Genomic DNA, 20,993 nt, shown 5'->3' with positions numbered 1-20,993 from the left:
GAACAAAAACTAGTGGAAACTTTTGTTAGATTTTTTCTTCTCCAGGAAATGAATTATAAAAATCAAACTGTGAAAACTAAAATTAAGCATTCTTTTTTTTTATGCCACAAGTACAGGTAATAGTGAGAAGTGTGGCACACAGCTGGAACAGCACAGTAACCAACATTCTAATAATAGCTTTAATGCAAATATTAGCCATTTATGACAAATCTGGGCCCACCAACATGTACAATTTACATATCTTCCTTATTCCTAAAACTGAAATGAATTTCTGAAATAGTGTGTGTGTGTAATTCAAGACACATCATTAGTTAAAAATATTTACTAAGTAAATTGGAGCATTGCCTTAAAAGGCCAACCTAAACACCAATTGGTCTCCTGACCTTCCAGTAAAAGATCCTCGACAGGATCTCTTACCGACCGTGAGCCTAGATCTCATTTTAAATTTTGACAAAACTCAATCCAACAACTAATACAAGTGATTTTTATAAGAATGTCCCTTTTGTGTTATGAATATAATAAAATCAATGTTACAAATATCTTTTTGTAATGCATCTGAAGAGCATCTAAACATTTCCCTACAAAAGACAAATACTGTAGTATTACATCTTGTCAATTTCACATTCAGGTTCAGTATTTCCATAAACATTTTCAGGCAGAAAAACATAAGTACTGTAGCTTATATTGCCACAAAATATGTATGAAAAAATAGGAAGAAGCACGAGATTAAGATCCACAGAATTAATGGAAATTGCTATTTGCATTAACAGTAACAACGTAACATAAATCACTGAGGTACAGCATGACAAACTTTCCTTCTAGATAGAGAACAAGGTTGAATGCCAGCAGTGCTGCGCTCCGGTGGCAGACTTCTACTCCAGCTCCACTAATGCCTCTACCTGATAGAAATGAGGCCAGACTGCAGCAGCTTTTGGATCTTGGAAGCAATATCAGGATTCTTCAGATGGCTGTAAATGTAACAAACAATTAAAACCTATCAATATCTGAACTTCCCCACCATTAATGGGGTGGCCACAAATTCCCTAAGTACTTAAATACAACTGAAGGAACTTCTACAACATTTATATTCTGTATACAGTGCTCCATACAAAAATCCAGCCCTCCATACAAGCTTCTAAATAACAGATCGAATCCATCCCCTGCAAACACACAACGTATCGGTCCCTACGATTCCCTTGTTACAACTTATAACAAGATGTAACAACTTTATTACAACTTGTTATATTAGTTGTTAAAATTGTTAGGCGTTAAGCCTTGTTCAAACTTTGTAGTTTTGTCGTGTGTTTGGCAGGTCAACTGGATTTTCCATACGAATGTGGTTTATACAATTTTTTTTATAACGAAACCCACATTTTTGAGGGCCTCGGTGCCTCATTGTAACTAGCCATTGAGATAGCTCCACATGAGCCTAGGAATTCTTAACGTTCTGTCCAGAAACTAGAGCCAGGGACCTGGCTGTCTCACAGAGCAGGGAACTGTCAAGATCACCATCACCAATGAAATGCAGAAAGGAAACAAAGCAAAACTTACAACTGCAAGGTTCACAGAAAAAAAGTGAAACTAAACAGAAAATGATTAACAATCCACCCAGTACATAGATCAATCCCTAGTTACAGCAGGCCACCACTAGTCAGCAGCACCCGAGAGCTGCCGACTGCCCATGTCAATCATCAGTCCAGAGCCTAAGAAAAACAAACTGACGTACCTGCAAGGAAAGGCGGATAACGGAGCAACAGAAACCCCACTCAGAGGAATATTAATACATTCAATGTTGATTTTCTTAAAGACTTGAACAGTGTCTCCCTATAGCTAACACCAGAGCACAGTAAACTGGGACTTACCAGGGAGGAGTGAGGATCAAACTGTCAGAGAAACCAGGATGGGAACTCCTATCCAGAGTAACAAGTCCAATGGGGAACAGGGACAGTGAATAGATAATTAGGGAACCCTGTTAGATCTCAGACCCCCCCCCCCCCACCCAAGCCCTGGTATCAGTCCAAGACTAGAAAATACAGTACCATGTCAGATAGAAACTTTCAATCATCTAGACTTCAGGCAGGCAAGATTTAAAGACACAGCATGTGTCTTTAGATAAGTGAGATAAATGAGCCTTGGAACAGGTGACCAAAGAGATGGGGTCAATGAATAATGCAGCCCCCCCCCCCTTTCCAGTGAAGTCCCATAGGTAGCACAGGCAGCAATGAAACGCTGTAATCGGACAAAGCAAATGATGAATCTCCAGCTGCCAACCATCTCTTTCTCAGGCTCTTTCTGGCAGAAAAGGTTGAAGATAAAGAAACAACTTACCAGGACTAAAAGAAACAAAAACCCCCATTTCCCGGGAGGAAAAAAATGCACCCTAATTCGACAAGTGGAAGTGAGAACTAACAAAATTAAAGCCTTGAGAAAGATATCCTAAACCAAGGGAGCCGGTCGGCCGAGCGGACAGCACGCTGGACTTGTGGTCCTGTGGTCCTGGGTTCGATCCCAGGCGCCGGCAAGAAATAATGGGCAGAGTTTCTTTCACCCTATGCCCGTTACCTAGCAGTAAAATAGGTACCTGGGTGTTAGTCAGCTGTCACAGGCTGCTTCCTGGGGGTGGAGGCCTGGTCGAGGACCGGGCCGCGGGGACACTAAAGAAGCCCCGAAATCATCTCAAGATAACCTCAAGAAGGGGGCAACTGAGAATGAAGCAAAGAAAATGAACAACCTATCCAGAGACGGCTAATGAGATCGTGCAGACAAGAGGTGAGGAAGCAAATAAGACAACTTATGGAAGTGTGTTAACATATCACAGCTGAAAGTCAACAAGTGCTGCTCCATCAAGGTCAAATGAGAAAAAGGTGACAGTATTAGGCATAAGATTCCAACCAACATGCAACCAAAACAAAAAGGGCAAAACCATTAGAACCAAGACATATGCCAAATATTGGAGACAAAAAGATGAAAGGAGCACCAAGCATCTTCATACTGCCATCGCAACAACACAGATGGAACACCAAATATCACCTGCAAATAATGATAGATCACTGTCAAAATCCAGGCACAAAGATTAGAGGAGAAACTAACCGAGGATTATCTCCAGAATGGTTTGCTGAAAAAGGCGAAACCATGTAAAAATGCCCTGGTTCAGACGAGCCAGGAACTAAGGTTGAGTAGGCCATCAAGGAGTCAGAAAATGCCCATTAAGGTCTCCAGTCTGGACAAAACCCTGAGCAGCACCCCGAATCAAAGGCCTTGCTATTAAGGAAACAAACATACATGAGATGGAAACAACCAGTGCCATTCCAACACACAAGTATACAGAGTGGTTTCTGGGCATTCTTAATAAAGATAGCTCTTAAAAGTTAAATCAAAATCCAGATGTTGGTGAATACAACAGGTTAGGCAAGGAAATTCAACAGGGAATAGATGGTTTGTCAGAAAAGATGGAGGTTACACAGGATGTAGGAAAGTACAGGAAGGATATGCAGCTAACCAATGCACAAATAGGCAGAGAGAAATTAATATTAACCCGTAGGCTGTGATTTTGTCTACTAATAATCCCTAGGGGACTGCTGTTATCATCAAAGGATGATTTAAACAATTATTGCCGGGGTTTTACATGTATGATGCAAATATGGATGTTTACCTTGACCCATTAAAATACAGTATCTGTTACCTTTTCATGATACGAATGTGGCTATCCCCAAGAATGTTACTATGGGAATGTGATCGTCACATGATGATTTAAACAATTACTGTCTGGGCTTTACATGCATGATGCAAATATGGATATAACGACTGTTGATGTAAATAAAGAGAAAAAAGTGATAAAACAACCAGTGAAACATCCGAGGATAAAACCGGAAGCGTCGGTAAAGTCAAGCACGAGGCGTTGATAAGTGCCAGACACAACTGTGAGGGTTAAGAAGCTAAGAAAGAACCGAGCAACAACAAGAATTTGAAAGACTTAAACCTACATCACTGGTTCCAAATCTGCACATAGAAATATCACACCGAACCAGGAGGCACGACCGGATGTGCATTAGATACGCAGAGAGAGAGAGATTTATCAACATCAAAGACTCAAGATTTTCAACAAACTCCTGCTACACATAAGGGGCATAACTGGCCAGCCTCTCACAGTGTTCAAGAGAGAATTTGATAAACACCTCCAAAGGATACCTGATCAACTAGGCTGTGATTCATATGGCAGGCTGCAAGCAGCCACATCCAACAGGCTGGATGATCAGATTACCAACCAGGAGCTTAGAGACCAGGCCACGGGGACATTGGCCCCACTCGGGAAACAACACAAGGTAACCGCAGGGCAAAGTTATCACTATCAGAATTTAGGTGCGACTCAACATCACCCCTTACATGTTTGGCTATTTAAATGCTCCTGACAGTTAGGACTTCATATCTGAGAAGGATTAAGATGTTGAAACTGTCTTTTTCTTTAATATGTGGTAAGTTAATTATCAGGATTAAGTGCTAAGCCTGTACAACTATATAGCATTTTGGAGGACTGCAAGGATAAGAATTTGGGATAGGATGAAGGGAGGGGAATGGTGCCCAACCACTTGGAGGGTCCAGCATTGAATTCTGGCGGCAAGAAGCAAGACTGCCGCTCCACCATCCAGTTCAACTCGCTGGGCTCTAATACTACATGTGGATTTTTAATTAAATTATGAAGTCTACATCTTTCAGATGGACACAGGCTAAATTGTTTAGATATAATTATATTTTACTGTACATCCATGCACCTTAGAAACATTCTATTATTTCCTCTTACATTCCTAGAATTGTCAAAACTACTGTACAGTAATGGAATACTTACTCCTGTAAAGCTCGGGGGTCAGTCTGCATCTGCTCCAGGATCATGCGCATAGCTGGGTCCTTAAGGATTTGCTGCACTTCTGGGTCCGACATGGCTCTTTTTCGCACCTAAACACAATTGATTCAAGTTAATAATAATGAATATTTGTCTAATAATTAAGGCAAAGATTTTTCTCGTTTTGGCTCAGTCAAGCAAACCATATTTTAATCCAGTATTTAAAAACATTCTACAAACGTTTAGTTCGGTAACTCACTTCCTCTGGGTCACTGTTAACTGCCATCATACATTCACGGAAACCGTCCAGAGCATCTTGACAGTTTGAATCAATATCAAGAGCTCTTTGATAAGCATCCTGCGCCTTGGCATACTGTTTTAAACCTTGATGGATTTTGCCCTTGCGAATATGACCTTTAACTGAAAGGAAAAAACTGTGATAGTGGTACATGTATTAATGGATTAGATGTATGGTTACGCAAATAGCACATTACTAGTAAGTGTCAACAGTGGATGAATGTGCTCGCCTGTACGTAGAGAAAACCTAGCTCTTAGTTCCATCTGTATAGCTATTATATCTAGTACGTTCATACCTCTCTGCTCGCTGTATTTCCTAAGCTTGTCACAGCTCTGCTGTCCTCTGGCACCACACAGAGTATACTTCTGCACTTCTGAAACTTTTCTCATGTTTACCTATCACTGACTATGAGGAAAGAAAGATCTAGAGCTTTATGCCCCACCAATTACCCATATTAATATTAGCATTGTCACTTCTGTTGTTGTGGGTGGAATTGGCTTCAACAATCCTTCCTTCAGTGCATTCCACTTTCCTACCACCGGTACAGGGAATGAGAACTTCCTTACATCCCAGACTCGATTGCATACCTAGCTTCCACTGATGTCCCCTCGTTCTGCCTCTTTTTTCTTTAATTTAAATATCTTTCCTTTATCAACTTTATCTTTAACCTATATCAAAATTATCTTTTAAATAAAAAAAGTTTGTCCTCTCAATATCTTCAACAATCTTTTTTTATTATTATTACTGTACTGGTATTTATGCAGTAGATGCACCACGGGAGATGTACGTCATGTTATTTCTGTAATTTTGGACATCCCATCTATTCTCCTTCCTTGAATAAGTCACTACAGTTAGTCTTCCAGATTTCTTGGCCTACCCCGTTCTTATCTTTAGATGACTTCAGGGCTTAGCATCCCTGTGGCCCAGTCCTCGACCAGGCCTTTTTGTTACACATCCCCAGGAAGTGGCCCTTACAGCTGTCTAACTCCCAGGTACCCATTTATTGCTAGGTAACAGGGGCACCAGGGTAAAAGAAACTCTGCCCATTTTGTTTCCGCCTCCACCGGGAATCGAACCCGGAACCTCAGGACTACAAACCTGAAACGATGTCCACTCAGTTGTCAGGCCCTTCGCCAATACTCTGCCATATTTGCCAGACCTCCAGGCTTCTGAAATTTCCTTGCCTTTTACGTGATATCTCCATTTCCTCTTATCCTGATGCCCTGGTCTTTTACCAATGCTTTTCTTATATAACTGCAATCCCCAAAATTGAATATTTGCCAAATCCTATATGACTGTTCATGAGACTGCCATTCCCTCCATAGTAACAAGTTCATCTTTGAACATACTGTAATATAATTGACATTGCCATATCTTGTGAAGTAATGTACATTCTGTTCACACTAAAATATTAAGAAATTACAATACTGACTTAATTTTGTCCTTATTTTGTAATTTATTTATTTAATAATTTTTCTGAAACCTCTACAAATTACTTTGAATAAAAAAAGAAGATTAAAATGTCTTCTTTCAGTAATATGACATATTGACCCACAAAAAGATTAGTGATTACATCACTTACTGCAACAAGTAATGCAAAGATATTTACCAAAGTCTGGCTCCAGTCTGATGCACTCATCACAGTCCTTAAGCCCCAGGTTAAACTCTGCCAGTTTAGTGTAGCAAGCAGCTCGGTTGCTGTATATTTTGGCATCTTCGGGATTGCGGCGGATGGCTTCAGAGTAATGTTTGATTGCTGAAGGGTAGTCACCCTTCCTGAAGAACTCGTTGCCTTTCTCCTTCTCCTCCTCAGACTTTGCAGGATCAATGTAAGCCAGTCGTTCCTGTTCTTTTATCACCTTTTCAAGCTGTTTACATGAAACTATTAGAACACAATCTTTGAAATACATGGAAGTCATGGAAATACAGCCATGACTTGTGCTCGTCACACTTCATATAGGTTAAACCTTTACAAAATTGAATGCAAAAGTGATTAGCACACTCCTTGTTTTGTTGCCGAATAGTCCTCTTCTCATAGCGAGTTTCACCAAAGAAGAGTTTCACCATGAGAAGAGGTAAGAAGAGGGCTATTCACATGCCTCTATTTATATATAAAAAAAAAGGGGGCAAAATGCTACACAAGAACTTTGAAGACTAACAAGGAACAATCTCTAAGGATCTTAGGAAATCAAGAAAAAATGTATCCATCTTTCTCCCTCAGATGAAAAGTTAAAAGTCCTTTCTCTGTAGCATTCACCCCCACACCAACACACTGCTGCTAAATCTCCAAAGAATTAATGTGATGTACTAACAGTGTGTGGTACCATAATTATATCACCGAGTTTGAACTTTATTTTATTATTTTTCCTCCAGAATATATCCCCACATGTACCATTGATTCTGATGAATAAACGGTTAAATTTACACCCTTTCAATTTAACTCCCAATTTCCAGGAATGCATCCCATATATATAAATATAATATATGAAAATTCACAAGACACACTGAACACCAGGGGCCAGTCACGAAGCAGTTATGCAAGTACTTACGAACCTGTACATCTTTTCTCAATTTTTGGCGGCTTTATTTACCATTATTAAACAGTTAATGAACTCTGAAGCACCAGGAGGCTGTTTATAACAACAGTTGATTGGGAAGTTTTCATACTTGTAAACTGTTTAATAAATGTAACCAAAGCCTTTAAAGATTGAGGAAAGATGTACACGTTCGTAAGTGCTTGCGTAACTGCTTCGTGAATACGGGTTCTGGTCTTATACAGTGTTGGCTGCTACTATGGATGACTACTGGAGTCTAGTGGCATTTATTCATCAATGATGCTATATTATTTACTGTAGTATAAGCAATAAATAAAAAAGTTGTTTCTACCTTTAATACCATCAACCTTCTTTCACTAGACTAGCATCATTTCCCTTTGCACTGATGCCTCCCTATCCATTCAAAATAAGAAACAAGGTAGTGAGCACAACCAATGAAAATGTATTTTGCTTACCTTACTCAGTAACTCTTTAGTTTCAGGTGTGCGATGCTCCGATAGAGACTTTTCATAGAAATTCTTAGCCTTGCCATAATCCTGTAAAAGAGAATGATAAAGTACAGATCCAATACCCACATGATGTATGGATATAATGTTTATAATTTCAGTACAAGTTTCAGCATTTGTAACCGACAACCAAACGTCCATGGCCAGAAAAAAACATTTTACTATTCAACATAATATAACATGAGCCTAACCTTACCTTAAGTGCCTTATAAGCATTACCAGTCCTAGTAAAAGCCTTTGCTATAAGCTTGAAGTCTGCTCTATTTTCTCTCCCAACTTCAACAGCCTTCTCACAGATGGCAATACACTGCTGGTAATCCTGCATCTCGTAATACACGGCTGAAAATAAATTTCCTCTAATAAAGTCCATGCCAGTCCTCAATCAAGACCGCTCCTCCCAGCATACTATGCACATCACTAATTCTCACCACAATGCCGCTATTATCAGAATCCTGGTCACTAAATCCCGTTAATTAAATTAATGATTAATTTTCCACACGTTTATTTTGTAAAGGAATATGGAAAGTCGCTTCAAGATTCTTAGATGGACCAAACAATGGCAGTGTGCTGTGGCCACCTGCCTAGCATTGAACATCTTGAACAGCATTGTGTTCATTGATATCTGAATATTGTACCCAGTCTAACCGTTAGGCTCTTCTGTAATACTATCATTGCTAAATAATATCAGTTACATATATTTTGACATTTTTAAGAGATGCTATGGTCACAAGCTGAACAGCAGTGCTGTTAGCTTGTACTGCATGTGCCAGCTTTGGTTGCTCACTCAGTACAGAGCAAGACCTTCACACCTGTTAATGGTACCCAGTGCCATTTTTTTTAAATGGCGTCTTTTTACTGGAACCCTGAGGAGGCCGATATGAACACTGTGGCTATGGGACTTAAATCTCATGCAGTACTTTTAAACATACATACATACATACATATATGTATTTATATATATAATATACACCGTGTAGGGAGGCAAGAGCAAAATCATATATATACAATTTGTGCCTTTTAAGGGCACCATCGTATATACAATCAATCGTCTAGACATCCAAGACAACCCTGACCATGCAAGAGCAGTACTTGAGGAGCGCACAGAGAAGAAAAACCCTGAACACGTGCAGCTCCAAGCACACTAACTCCTGGCTCTCGCTACACCAACATGTATAAGAACAGCCTCAAGGGAAAAACACTTGAAAAATGAGACAGGAGCCAAAAGTGACTAGAACGAGCAACCAGGCACACATCAGAATAAGAACTGGTGGTGGGGCAGCCCGACTCCTTCCCCCAAACGAGGGAAAGGAGGTGGGGTAAACTAGCACGCACTAGTTTTCATGAATTTTTGAGAATTTGTTTACATTGTTGGGGGAATTCTTTTAGTAGTTTTGAGGCTGTCGTCTTGTTTCTAACTATACAGTAATTAATTTCATTTTGCCGACTTATTGGCTGGTGGCAGATACGAATACTTTAACTTTAAATGTAAGGTGTCTCCGTGCCCATTGTCTCTGAGGGGGGGACAGGTCCTGGCTCATGGTCTCCGTAGGCAAATAAAAACTCCCACAGATGGGAGTTTTTATTGGCCCAGTAGAATGGTATGAAATCAATGTACTGTAATAACTTGAAGGAGCCACTAGGGCCTGTCTCCAGAACAAAGTCTGACTTCAACATCTCTTTACAATCTTTTGTGACAACATTTTTCAATCCTTTTTACTAATTGGATAAAACTAGTATTCAACAGCAAGGGTTCATATACATTCTGACAGCAAAATTTGTTATTTGACAGTCCAACCAAATATATCAATCTACTGGAAAGGGTTGACCAGACCACACACTAGAAGGTGAAGGGACGATGACGTTTCGGTCCATCCTGGACCATTCTCAAGTCGATTGACTTGAGAATGGTCCAGGACGGACCGAAACGTCGTCGTCCCTTCACCTTCTAGTGTGTGGTCTGGTCAACATACTTTAGCCACGTTATTGTGACTCATCGCCTGCATACTGGAAAGGGAGTATACATTTGATACTAGATGCTGCCAAGGCAGCATTTAGGCCTTAAGTCTACAAAACTGAAGCAAGGAAGCTATACACTGTACAAAGAGGCAGTAATCTTACCAGCTTTGTTGTTAAGGAATGTCATATCAGAAGGGTCAAGCTCAACAGCTTTCTCATAATGCTGCAGAGCAGTTTGGAAATCTTTCTTTTTGTACGCGGCATTTCCTGCTTCTTTCTCCTTAAGAGCCTGGAAATAAATAATAAATACAAAATTACACACACAATGTGAAATTAAATGAAAGTGTCAACACTTTGGTGTGTCTTGGACCTTCATAAAGTCATGACAAGGAAGAGTGGGAGTGTCAAAAATGGCATAGAAACATTTTTAGTTAAACAATAAAATCAGTCAATTATGATAAAATCATCTAAATTATGCCAGGAGCAATTACTATATGAGTGCTTTTATCCAAAGCCCACTAATCTGAATATTTGGGTTATCAGGCAAAAATCTCAGCTGGATAACCCGGATATGGCAAATTTTTGTGGCAAAACTTCACCATATCCAAATAGCAATTCAGATAACCGGATATTTTGTGGGATGCTGCAGACAGGCATCCGATCATAACAAATTGATTCCTTACAACAGTGGCTCGAGGTGTGGGGTATTGAAGGTGTTGGGGTAGGGAGTGTTGAAAGAAGGGAGAGTTGAAAAACTGTCTAGGGAATGAGGGGCCAATGACCTGAATTATATAGAATAACCAAGAATTATGTTAGAACAATTCATTACAATAAAAATTAAAGAAACATTATCTAATATCATAACAAATGCAGATGTGTTAAAAACTATGTGTAAATGCTGATGATTGTAGTTTCCTGCTAAAAAAGTGGCAATTTTTCCACCAGACTCAAAAGTAATATGAAATTTTATTATTCGCAGAGAGAATTGCACATTCATACTACGAAGGAGAGAACAAGTGCAGCTGATTCTGAGGGCAGGGGGGTAGGCATACGGGCGCATGGAGTGTGGCCCTGGCTTGTCGTACATGGCCACTAAATTCCACTTTGCATCTAACCCTGTCTTAACATTTCTTGTCATTTCGACAACAAAATCTACAGGAGAGAATGTAGAGAGAGATCTGATAAACTCTTAATAGATACTTGCACAGGTGCACTTTTATCATGACAACCCAGACAAATGTATAAACTCCGCGGGGCTCGCTTGCCCTTGAAGACATACGGGTACGATGCTGCAAACAACAGTAATACACAAAGAAACCCACAAGCTCTCGTCGTAATGTCTTTGACAATCTTCAGGGCTTAACTTTGTAATTGGATACTGTATCTAAATACAGCATTGCTTCCTAACTAATATTAGTGCACTATTACAATTAAAACCATGATCCAACACTGCACAGTGTGCTACCAGATACAGTAATGTATTCTTGACAAGATGCACATTGCATTTTTCTTACAAGGAAACCTATCAAAATACAGACCTAAAATCACAAACTAAAGAACATGAAGCATTAACTATTTATGCGAGCCTTAATGAGGCAACAACTGCATATCTGGATGATACTGTATTTCTGCACCAGCTGCTCTTCACTATAAGCAGCCGAAGGCATTTTATCGTACTTTTAACTGTTCAGGAGTCTTGTCTACATCCATTTTCTCCTGCTTAGGTGGAGGTGTGGGCGTTTTCTTGCGAGGTGGAGTAGGATCCAGCTCGTCGTCGTCATCGCTAGCATCCATTCCCATTAGTACACTTAATGTTGTCAATATTCTTTTGTCATTTAACTTTGTACTGAAATGGAAACCATTACAAATTAATTATATAATTACCTAGACTAAAGCAATAGGATTTTAATAATCAATTTAATTAGAACATGTTCAGAAGTGATATATATTGCACAGTGAAAACATGCTCTCTTATTGCTATAAGTACACACACCGTAAATAATTTACACGTGCATTTATAATATACAGTACAAGGAATCTTATCATCCTTTACCCCTTTTCTCATATTGATAGCACGAGTGGCTCCTGGCAAGGACAATCAAGAATATTCTCAAAGAAAGAATGAAAAAATGAAGATGACAAAGATGACAATTATGAGGTAGAGAGAGAATACAATGCAACCCATTCTTGCTTACCACCATTCATAGCAAGAATCCTAATGAAACTATGGCATTCTGGATACAAGAGTAGCTAATACTGTACAAGATAATATGAACAAAATCTAGCTTCTCCCGAGTTGAGTTTCCCCTTCCACTTTCCACTTAAGTTGACCAGACAGCCAAGCGGACAGCACTTTGGATTCGTAGTCCCGAGGTTCCGGGTTCGATGCCTGGTGGAGGTGGAAACAATTGGGCAGTTTCTCGTTAACCCTGAAGCCCGTTACTTAGCTGTAAATAGGTACCTGGGAGTTAGACAGCTGCTACGGACTGCTTCCTGGAGGTGTGTAACAAAAAGAAGGCCTGGTTGAGGACCGAGCCGCGGGGACGCTAAGCCCTGAAAGCATCACAAGATGACCTCAAGATAACCTTCCCTAACCAAATATGAAACTTGAACTTACACTACCAAAATTAAACTTGAAAGAGAATATTAAAATGTTAAGTCTGCAGACACAAACATTGCTCTCTTCCGTCATGTTAGGGTCTAATCATCCTATAGATTGTTCTTCTAAAATAATCTTTCTTGCCTTGATTCTTCACAGATGCAGTCTTGTCGAATTGGCTCCCATACACAACATGTCCAAAATGAACCTTAGTCCTGGCTTCGTTGCTGCTGACTCTTCCCTTTCGCCTATCATACTTATCATAATGGTCCAGGATGGAGGGAAGCATAGTTTCAAAGTTTTCTGATGGGGTTTGATCATTAAAGGAGAACCACTTTACCTCAAGGAAGTGTGTTACTAGAACCTCTTCTTCCACCCAATATCAAGAGGATATTGGGTGGAGGAAGATGTCAAGTATGATAATATGTCGAGATAATACAAACTACTTTAACAGCTAACTAAACACCAGCAACAAAGCATATTTTACAGAGAAAGAAGAGAAAAATAAAATGGAAAATGAAAACAAAACTTACCCAAGAACCTGAGGATTTATTATAAGCTCTGCCATTGTTTTAGCGAATTCTGGATCCTTCATGAATTCTTTAGTACGAGGATCGTCTTTGATGCGCTGCAAGCAACTTGGGTCAGAGAATGGGTTCAGCATCCTGCCTCCACCTTGTAGCAGCAACTGTCCACCATATCAATTGCAATGTTAATACATAACCTCATCTACATCTTCATAAAAATAAATATTACTAAAAATGTCAATCAAACTAGATTTCTTTTATTCATTACCTCGGCATTAAAGTTGGCAACGACACTATTATCTGTTTATATTTATACATAATAAAATCCCTCCAGGCAGCTCCCCATTCGAGTTAGCCACATCGGAAATTTTCCCACATGGCACCACTACCTTGTAAACCTTTCAGTCAAGCTCTCGATTCCTACCCTCCATGACTCAAATTATTTCAAGATACAGGTCACCCACCTACCTTGAGGTTACCTTGAGGTGCTTCCGGGGCTTAGCGTCCCCACGGCCCGGTCGTCGACCAGGCCTCCTGGTTGCTGGACTGATCAACCTATCAGTTCATTTACTTCAACCTTGTATATCCTTCCCATTAAATGATCCTCGGAAGTCTTACCAAGACATCCATGTCAACTAAGTGCATCGCTCATCACCCACACTTATATTTCATTCCCTCACTGGTTTCCACGGGTTAACATGCTCATTACTATACCCATACCATACAAACACCAGCTCTTTCTAAAAGTGCTAATTTTCACAGTGTATTCTTGAGCACTGACCCTTCACAGACCCCAAGTTTTATTGCCTTATGTCAAGCTGTGAATGCTTTGTTGACCAGACCACACACTAGAAGGTGAAGGGACGACAACGTTTTGGTCCGTCCTGGACCATTCTCAATCAACTTGAGAATGGTCCAGGATGGACTGAAATGTCGTCGTCCCTTCACCTTCTAGCGAGTCGTCTGGTCAACATACTTTAGCCACGTTATTGTAACTCATCGCCCGCATGTGAATGCTTTATTATCTCAGATTTTTAAGTCACATTCTAATAATCTTATCTTTACTTATGCAGTATTTGTCTCGATCACTTTTGCCACTTGCCATTCTTCCCCCCTACTCAACCAGCCTTACTTCTATTTCAAAACCTTTTAATATCTATCCTATCTTGTTCTTATCCTACAGTTCAAATGGAACTTGCCCTCTATAAAGATATACAAAACCCACAACCAAGTTGAAAAGCAGAGGTACAATGGGTATGTTGAGACATTTCTATCAATATTAAGTGCCCAAGACTTTTTAGCACTCTCCCTCTAAACATAAGGGGCTTAACTAGATCATCTCGGTGTTTAAGAGCGAGAATTTGATGAACTCCTCCAAAGGATACTCAATCAACGGGGCTGTGGTTCACACCCCAGACTGCAAGCAGCTGCACCTAACAATCTGGTTGACCAGACCACCAACCAGGAGGCCTGGTCAGAGATTGGCCTGTGGGGGTCATTTGATCCCCAGAAGAACCAGCAGGTATCCCCAGTCCCCTCACCCAATACCTGTATTCTTACCCTATCTTTACATTGACATTGATCTATCATCTATTGTACACATGAACTCATTCTCAATAACTTGCAATTTCTCACACTCTTAGCACAAAAAATTAAACGGGTGTTCCCCCTACCACACACACACACAGTTGTCAACAACAAATTTCGTCACAATAAGACCGTACTAATGTTTTGGTCTTTATGGCAAATTAATTCAAAATATACATTAAATAACCAATGAGACAATACACAACCCTATGCTACAACCTCAACATTAAACCCCTCTCGTATTTACCCCCCCCCCCTCAGCTGTTCATAATAGCATGTTACTGCTATTAATAAACTCCCTTCAACCCTACAGATCGAAGATTTTCAACCTTTTTTATTTTTTTAACTCTTGGCACACTGAATAAGGGGCCGAAATTGTCAAGACACCATTTTTTCAACGAGAAACTTTATGTACAATATATAAAAACAGCTATCAAGACTGGGTTTAAAAATTTAATAGCTAAAATTCTAATCTTAGTATTTTTTAAATGTTGATCATGGATTCCAAAAAGATTGATTATTAAAATTAATGCTCATATTTCTTACTATTCCTGTTATTTTTTGTATCTTCCCTCAAACTCCTGTGGCACATCTGTGGATCCTTTGCGGCACACTGGTTAAAAACCGCTGCTACAGATCTCAATTCCACAAAAAGCAGTTTTCCATGTTCATGGCCCACCACTGAGGGAAGTGGGTTCAATCCCTGAGCATGAAAGAAATGGTTGGCCATGTCACAAATTGCTTCCTGGGGCCAGATTCACGAAGCAGTTCCGCAAGCACTTACGAACCTGTACATCTTTTCTCAATCTTTGGCGGCTTTGTTTACAATTATTAAACAGTTGATGAGCTCCAAAGCACCAGGAGGCTGTTTATAACAATAACAACAGTTGATTGGCAAGTTTTCATGCTTGTAAACTGTTTATTAAATGTAACCAAAGCTGTCAAAGAGTGAGGAAAGATGTACACATTCGTAAGTGCTTGCGTAACTGCTTCGTGAATCTGGCCCCTGGGCCAGAAAGGTTAATAGTTTAAGGTCATAGGTTAAGCATAGACCTACTCTTACAAACTCCACAATCAAGACACCTCATATCTGATGAACAAATCCACAAGGATTGTGATGCGTTACGTATTTTTGTGTTACATTGTTCATTTGGTATCTGTGTTCGCAATAGAATACTCTAAAGGGATATATACATATCTCTTACATTCAGATTTAGCAATTTCAACACGCTCCATCTGGTACTGTATCTTGTAACTACTGTATTCATTTGCGAAGAGGCATATATGTTTATGTAAAAATGCACAAATGACTTCTGCTACCAATGTGCATTATAAATCATACCATAAATTTAATAATGTTTAGTCAAACAATGCTCCACATAAAATGCAGGGTTACACTCCTAAAGCTCTGCCCACTTACGAGGCGTAATCTAAATTAATGTGATGCAGAAGTTAAAAACAATTTCAGGAAATTGTAAGAGTTATCAGTACAGTACATGAAGTTAAAATGAGTGCACAACACACTAATGTATCATCTAATCATGAAAGTGTTAACATTTGTACTCACTTTTTCTCTGCAGTCTGCCAGTCCATCTTTAAGCTGCTGATTATTTGGATCTAACTGAAGACCTTTTTGATAAGTACTTAAAGCTTCAGTTAATTTATTTAAATAGACCAGTGCAGCTGCCTTTCGTGAATAGCCCTACAAGACACAGGTATAATTAGAACAGTATTCACCATATTATGTATACTATATACACATCAAACAATACCTTTTCAAAGCTATAAAATGTGAAAATATACACACAAGCTCAGGACAAATTAAATAAACTAAATTAATACAGTAATATTTACATTTTCAAGTCTAAAATAAAAGGCAATTATTGGCAATTAAATAAAAGGCAAGTTGACAGTTGAACAAATTATGGCTAACAGTACTCATGTTAAAGAGTAAATATTACAGCAAAAATTGAACTTGAGATTGGTACTTCCATCAAACGTTGCTACAAGACAACCTGAATAATGTCAAGATCCAAGAGAAAAAAATGAATCAAGTGAAATGAAATGCAATTTCTTGGATGGGACTATGGCTCCCTGAAGGAAGTTTGCCGTGGTAGCTCCATACAAGTCTCATCAGCCTTAGACCAGCCTTACTGGCATACTGGGACCAGTAAGGACCACCGGGACCCAGAACCTGCTCCCTCTGTGAGGTGTGAGGGGGGGGGGGGGGGGGGGAGCCCTCACAGAGGCTGACGAGTTCAACGATACCGTACCGGGTTGATACGTATATGATGCCGATATATAATTTCAACTTTTTCTCATTTCAGTAGGTGGCATCTCATGATTCTGGGATTCTACATCCTTTATGGATACCTTTTGTGAAACTGATCCAAGTGTCAGTGAGAATCCTTTTATATCTTTTAGGATAAAAGAGGGAAGGCAATGATGGGTATCTTCATTATCTCATTTTTTATCAAACAGATGATTAAGAAGCTAATGCAGTTCGGTATAGTCATGTTGATAATAGCAAATACAGTACATACAATTTTTAATAACAAATGCTAACAATTATATCAAACAAAATTAATTGGAGCAATTAGGTGACACAAACCAGGAATCTGGGTACTCCCAGCTGCGTACCTTACTGATAATTGATACATTTGATGCTACAAGTATTAATTAGTATTATGTGTCATAATGATATTAATACCACACTTACAACCAAACAGTATTAACCGAGTTACACTTTACCTTCGGCCAGTCAGGTTTGTAAAGCAAAACTTTGTCAGCATCATCAAGTGCTTCTTTGTACTTCTTCAATTTAGCATAAGCAGCAGATCTGAATTTGGATTAAAATAAAGATGGTATGGAATTAAAGCGAAACAGAAATAACATTTAAAATGCAACATTTTTACAAAAATTTCATAAAACGCTAAATACTTCCCAAAAAAACGTGGAAATTGTCTACTAACCTGTTGCTATAAAGGACGTGATTCTCGGGGTCAAGTTTAATTGCATCTGTATAATGCAAAACTGCTTCACTCAGATTTCCTGCTTCCATGCAGGAATTCCCACGCTCCTTTAACTTTGCTACCTAGAGGGAAAAAATTATTCTAGAATAATGTTCATCTCATACACCAACTATTTTTAATTACAGATTCTCATCAGTATACAGGGACCTGTAATTACCCAAGTGTAGTTACAGGATGAGAGCTACGCTCGTGGTGTCCCGTCTACCCAGCACTGTCATCTAACGCTTTATATAACAACAAATACCGTTTTTCATATAACTGTCATATAATGCTGTGCAAATACTAAGGGACAGTCTTAAATAACTGATGATCTAGTTGCTAACCAATCTCTAAAAATATTTAGAGAATTGCAGCTGGCAATTTTGGTACATATTATACCATTGTATACCTGTCCCACTCAAATGACAATTAACTCAAAGAGAACATTTCAAGGGCTTTTATTTTCTCAATATTATCAACAGCTATTATGATGGTTACTAGATACACATTCTCCACTTCCCCAGTACTTGAAACATTGGTACTCTAGGAAAGCTCTCGTCCAAACTCCTACACATTGGCCAAATCTCTAAAACAATTTCTACTAAATCCCAGCATAGCTTTATTACACACAGATCACACTAACGTGATGCATCAAATGATGAATAGCTTTCTTTGAACACTTGCACCTTATTACATTTTCTAATTAACTATTGTTCAAAAGGTTTTTACTGCCAAAGAATACAAGTCATAAAAAATTCACACCTAGCTTTAAATCTCTTCAAATGTTAAAGAAACCTTACAACTATTATAGTTTTTCTGGATCCTATTTTAGATCTAACATTTAGTTCACTCTTCTAAATTAATGAAATGCATGGAATCCTTCTACAAAATTAAGCCACATTATCAGCAATGTCATAGCAGTTACAGCTTCATTCCTGCGCCAGTAAGTCCACTACGGGCTCACCATAGCCCGTGCTGCTTTAAATTTTTGTTCCTAGTAGCTGAATCTAAAAACTAGATCATGTTAGTTTATGATCATGTTAGATCATAATATAACATCAGCAATGTTTTGAGACCTCAAAATATTCACCATACATCCTAAAAATTGATTAACAAGTCTCACTGTCACATGTGTGTGTGTGATGTGAAAAAAAAAGTAGTTAGTAAACAGTTGATCGACAGTTGAGAGGCGGGCCAAAAGAGCAAAGCTCAACCCCCCGCAAACACAACTTGGTGAATATGTGTTAAAAGTTAAATCTACACAACCTAAAATGCTCTTGTGAATATTTGCATTCCGTTACAAATACACAACACTTCTGATGGAATAATCTAAAATTTGTTTTGCAAAATAATAATCCTCATGCTGTCTGTACCAGTTTAATGAGTCATTGTGACACACAGATCAATGGGCTATGCACAACACCCCACATAGTCATACTTCAACATACTACTTACCCATGCATTGTAAACTTTATTGCTGACGACGAAGCTGAGACGGCCACAGTAATGCCATAATACCCATTACTTAACACTGCTTCATGATGACACCAAGTCATAGAAGTGTACATCTAATGGATACAAAAGTTGTGTACATAAGGCATATCAACTAGAGAGAAGCCATCTTAAGATGTCTGAAACGTGTGAACAAGAGCTTGTGAGTTCATACCACTGAACGCCGTAAAATACGAATACTTTATATATTTGTCTGGGCTGCTAAGGTTACATCAACACAGGAGACTGTACAAACATTTTGTTTTCCAAAAAATGGCCACCACATTTGCACTAATATAGCCAACTAATTAGTTTGCAATAAACCTATAACGTTAGCATTCAAAGGCGGTAAATAGCTTTTAGCATTAGATCAATGCAGTAAACAGCAGTTTCTAAATTACACCATCACAATTCAGCCCACAGAACCACCAGCTGCAGCTTGCCTATATGTATAACCTAGTTAAATTCAACTACTTAATTTTATTGTATTTTAATTTATTTTACTTATACAATAAGCCACCTTGGGTTGAGAGAGCATATTACATTGGTGTTTGAGTTACATTCTTGCAAAACCTCTAACACACACAGCATTTTGAGAGCTTTATTGAAACATTTCTGATGGACTTATCCTAGTCTGATGTCCAATTTCATCTAGCAGTAAAGAGTTACATGGGAGTTGGTACACTTGTGCAAGGTAATTGACAATTTGAAGCCATTTCACAGTTTGTGTGATTAAATATCCCACAAATATATTGAACCTTAAATCTAACAAAATTGACAGTAATATTTACAGGCCATTTTTTCACCAAAATGTAGTTTTAAAAGAATTTATTTGCATCATTATGTAAATTATGTACATTCTGAATATATATAGTGGGTTAGGTATTAAATTTGAGTATAAATTCTCTCCAATACCAAGTTAGCAATAAACATCTCCAGGCAACAATCATTAGGCCTACTACTACCAGCCTCACACAGGCCTATTAAAACCCCACTAAACCAGTCCAAAACACACTAAATATAACACCAGTCATAAATGATGTACATAAAAGTGAACATAACAGCATCTGCGCGAGTGACGAAGTAAATAAAACAACTCAAAAAGATGTTTTGTTCAACTCAAAAAGGTGTATAGGGGCGGCGCGGCCATAGCCGGAGACCGGTGGAGACGCTGGAGGCCTATTAAATATCTCCGTCCAGCCTACCTGGGCAGCGTTGTCGGCCATGACGGAGGGTGAAGGAGGCTGAGGTGATGATGGTGATGGTGAGAGGAGGTGTGCGGCGGTGGGCGAGCAGGAGCAGTGTGGCAGGCAGTCAGGAGCTCCACCTCGTGTACTGATGGAAGCCTCCAGAACCACAACAACAACACTGAGAGACTACGGGCCTCCTCATATATCATTATCCATCATCTCCTCCCTATTACCCTCACACCTAACTTCCCTAACCATACTCACAAATTATAAAATCAACATATACATCCTAAGCTATATCAAATAGCTGATATTGATACATTTTATAGGTGGCTGGACTAAAATATTTCTGAGGCCTTGAAGACAAATGACGATCGCGAGGTTAAGCTATAACTTTCTGGTATATTCTTCCCTTTCCACCTAACTCAACACTCTT

The 20,993-nt window shown here is 39.1% G+C and overlaps 1 protein-coding gene across 2 annotated transcripts; it reads right to left on the bottom strand.

The window, feature by feature from the left end:
- Nucleotides 1–17: 17 nt before the first annotated feature.
- Nucleotides 18–20,743, bottom strand: Stip1 (Stress-induced phosphoprotein 1). Of its 2 annotated transcripts, XM_045768493.2 has the most exons (14): nt 20,573–20,741; nt 19,332–19,507; nt 17,838–17,959; nt 17,617–17,704; nt 16,433–16,567; nt 13,285–13,439; nt 11,830–11,998; nt 10,315–10,441; nt 8,393–8,535; nt 8,146–8,226; nt 6,745–7,003; nt 5,097–5,257; nt 4,844–4,950; nt 18–968 (listed from the first exon to the last, which is right to left on the bottom strand). In XM_045768493.2, the coding sequence occupies exons 3-14, from the start codon at nt 17,924–17,926 to the stop codon at nt 896–898; spliced, it is 1,587 nt and encodes a 528-aa protein (XP_045624449.1). In that variant the 5' UTR covers nt 17,927–17,959; nt 19,332–19,507; nt 20,573–20,741; the 3' UTR covers nt 18–895. The 2 variants fall into 2 exon arrangements, with proteins under 2 accessions (XP_045624449.1, XP_045624448.1); XM_045768492.2 differs by lacking the exon at nt 19,332–19,507 and having other exon boundaries at nt 20,573–20,743.
- Nucleotides 20,744–20,993: the final 250 nt, after the last annotated feature.

The sequence above is a fragment of the Procambarus clarkii genome, chromosome 61 (genome assembly GCF_040958095.1).
Source record: "Procambarus clarkii isolate CNS0578487 chromosome 61, FALCON_Pclarkii_2.0, whole genome shotgun sequence".
Taxonomy (NCBI): Eukaryota; Metazoa; Arthropoda; class Malacostraca; order Decapoda; family Cambaridae; genus Procambarus; species Procambarus clarkii.
This window is presented reverse-complemented; position numbering and strand designations above follow the sequence as displayed.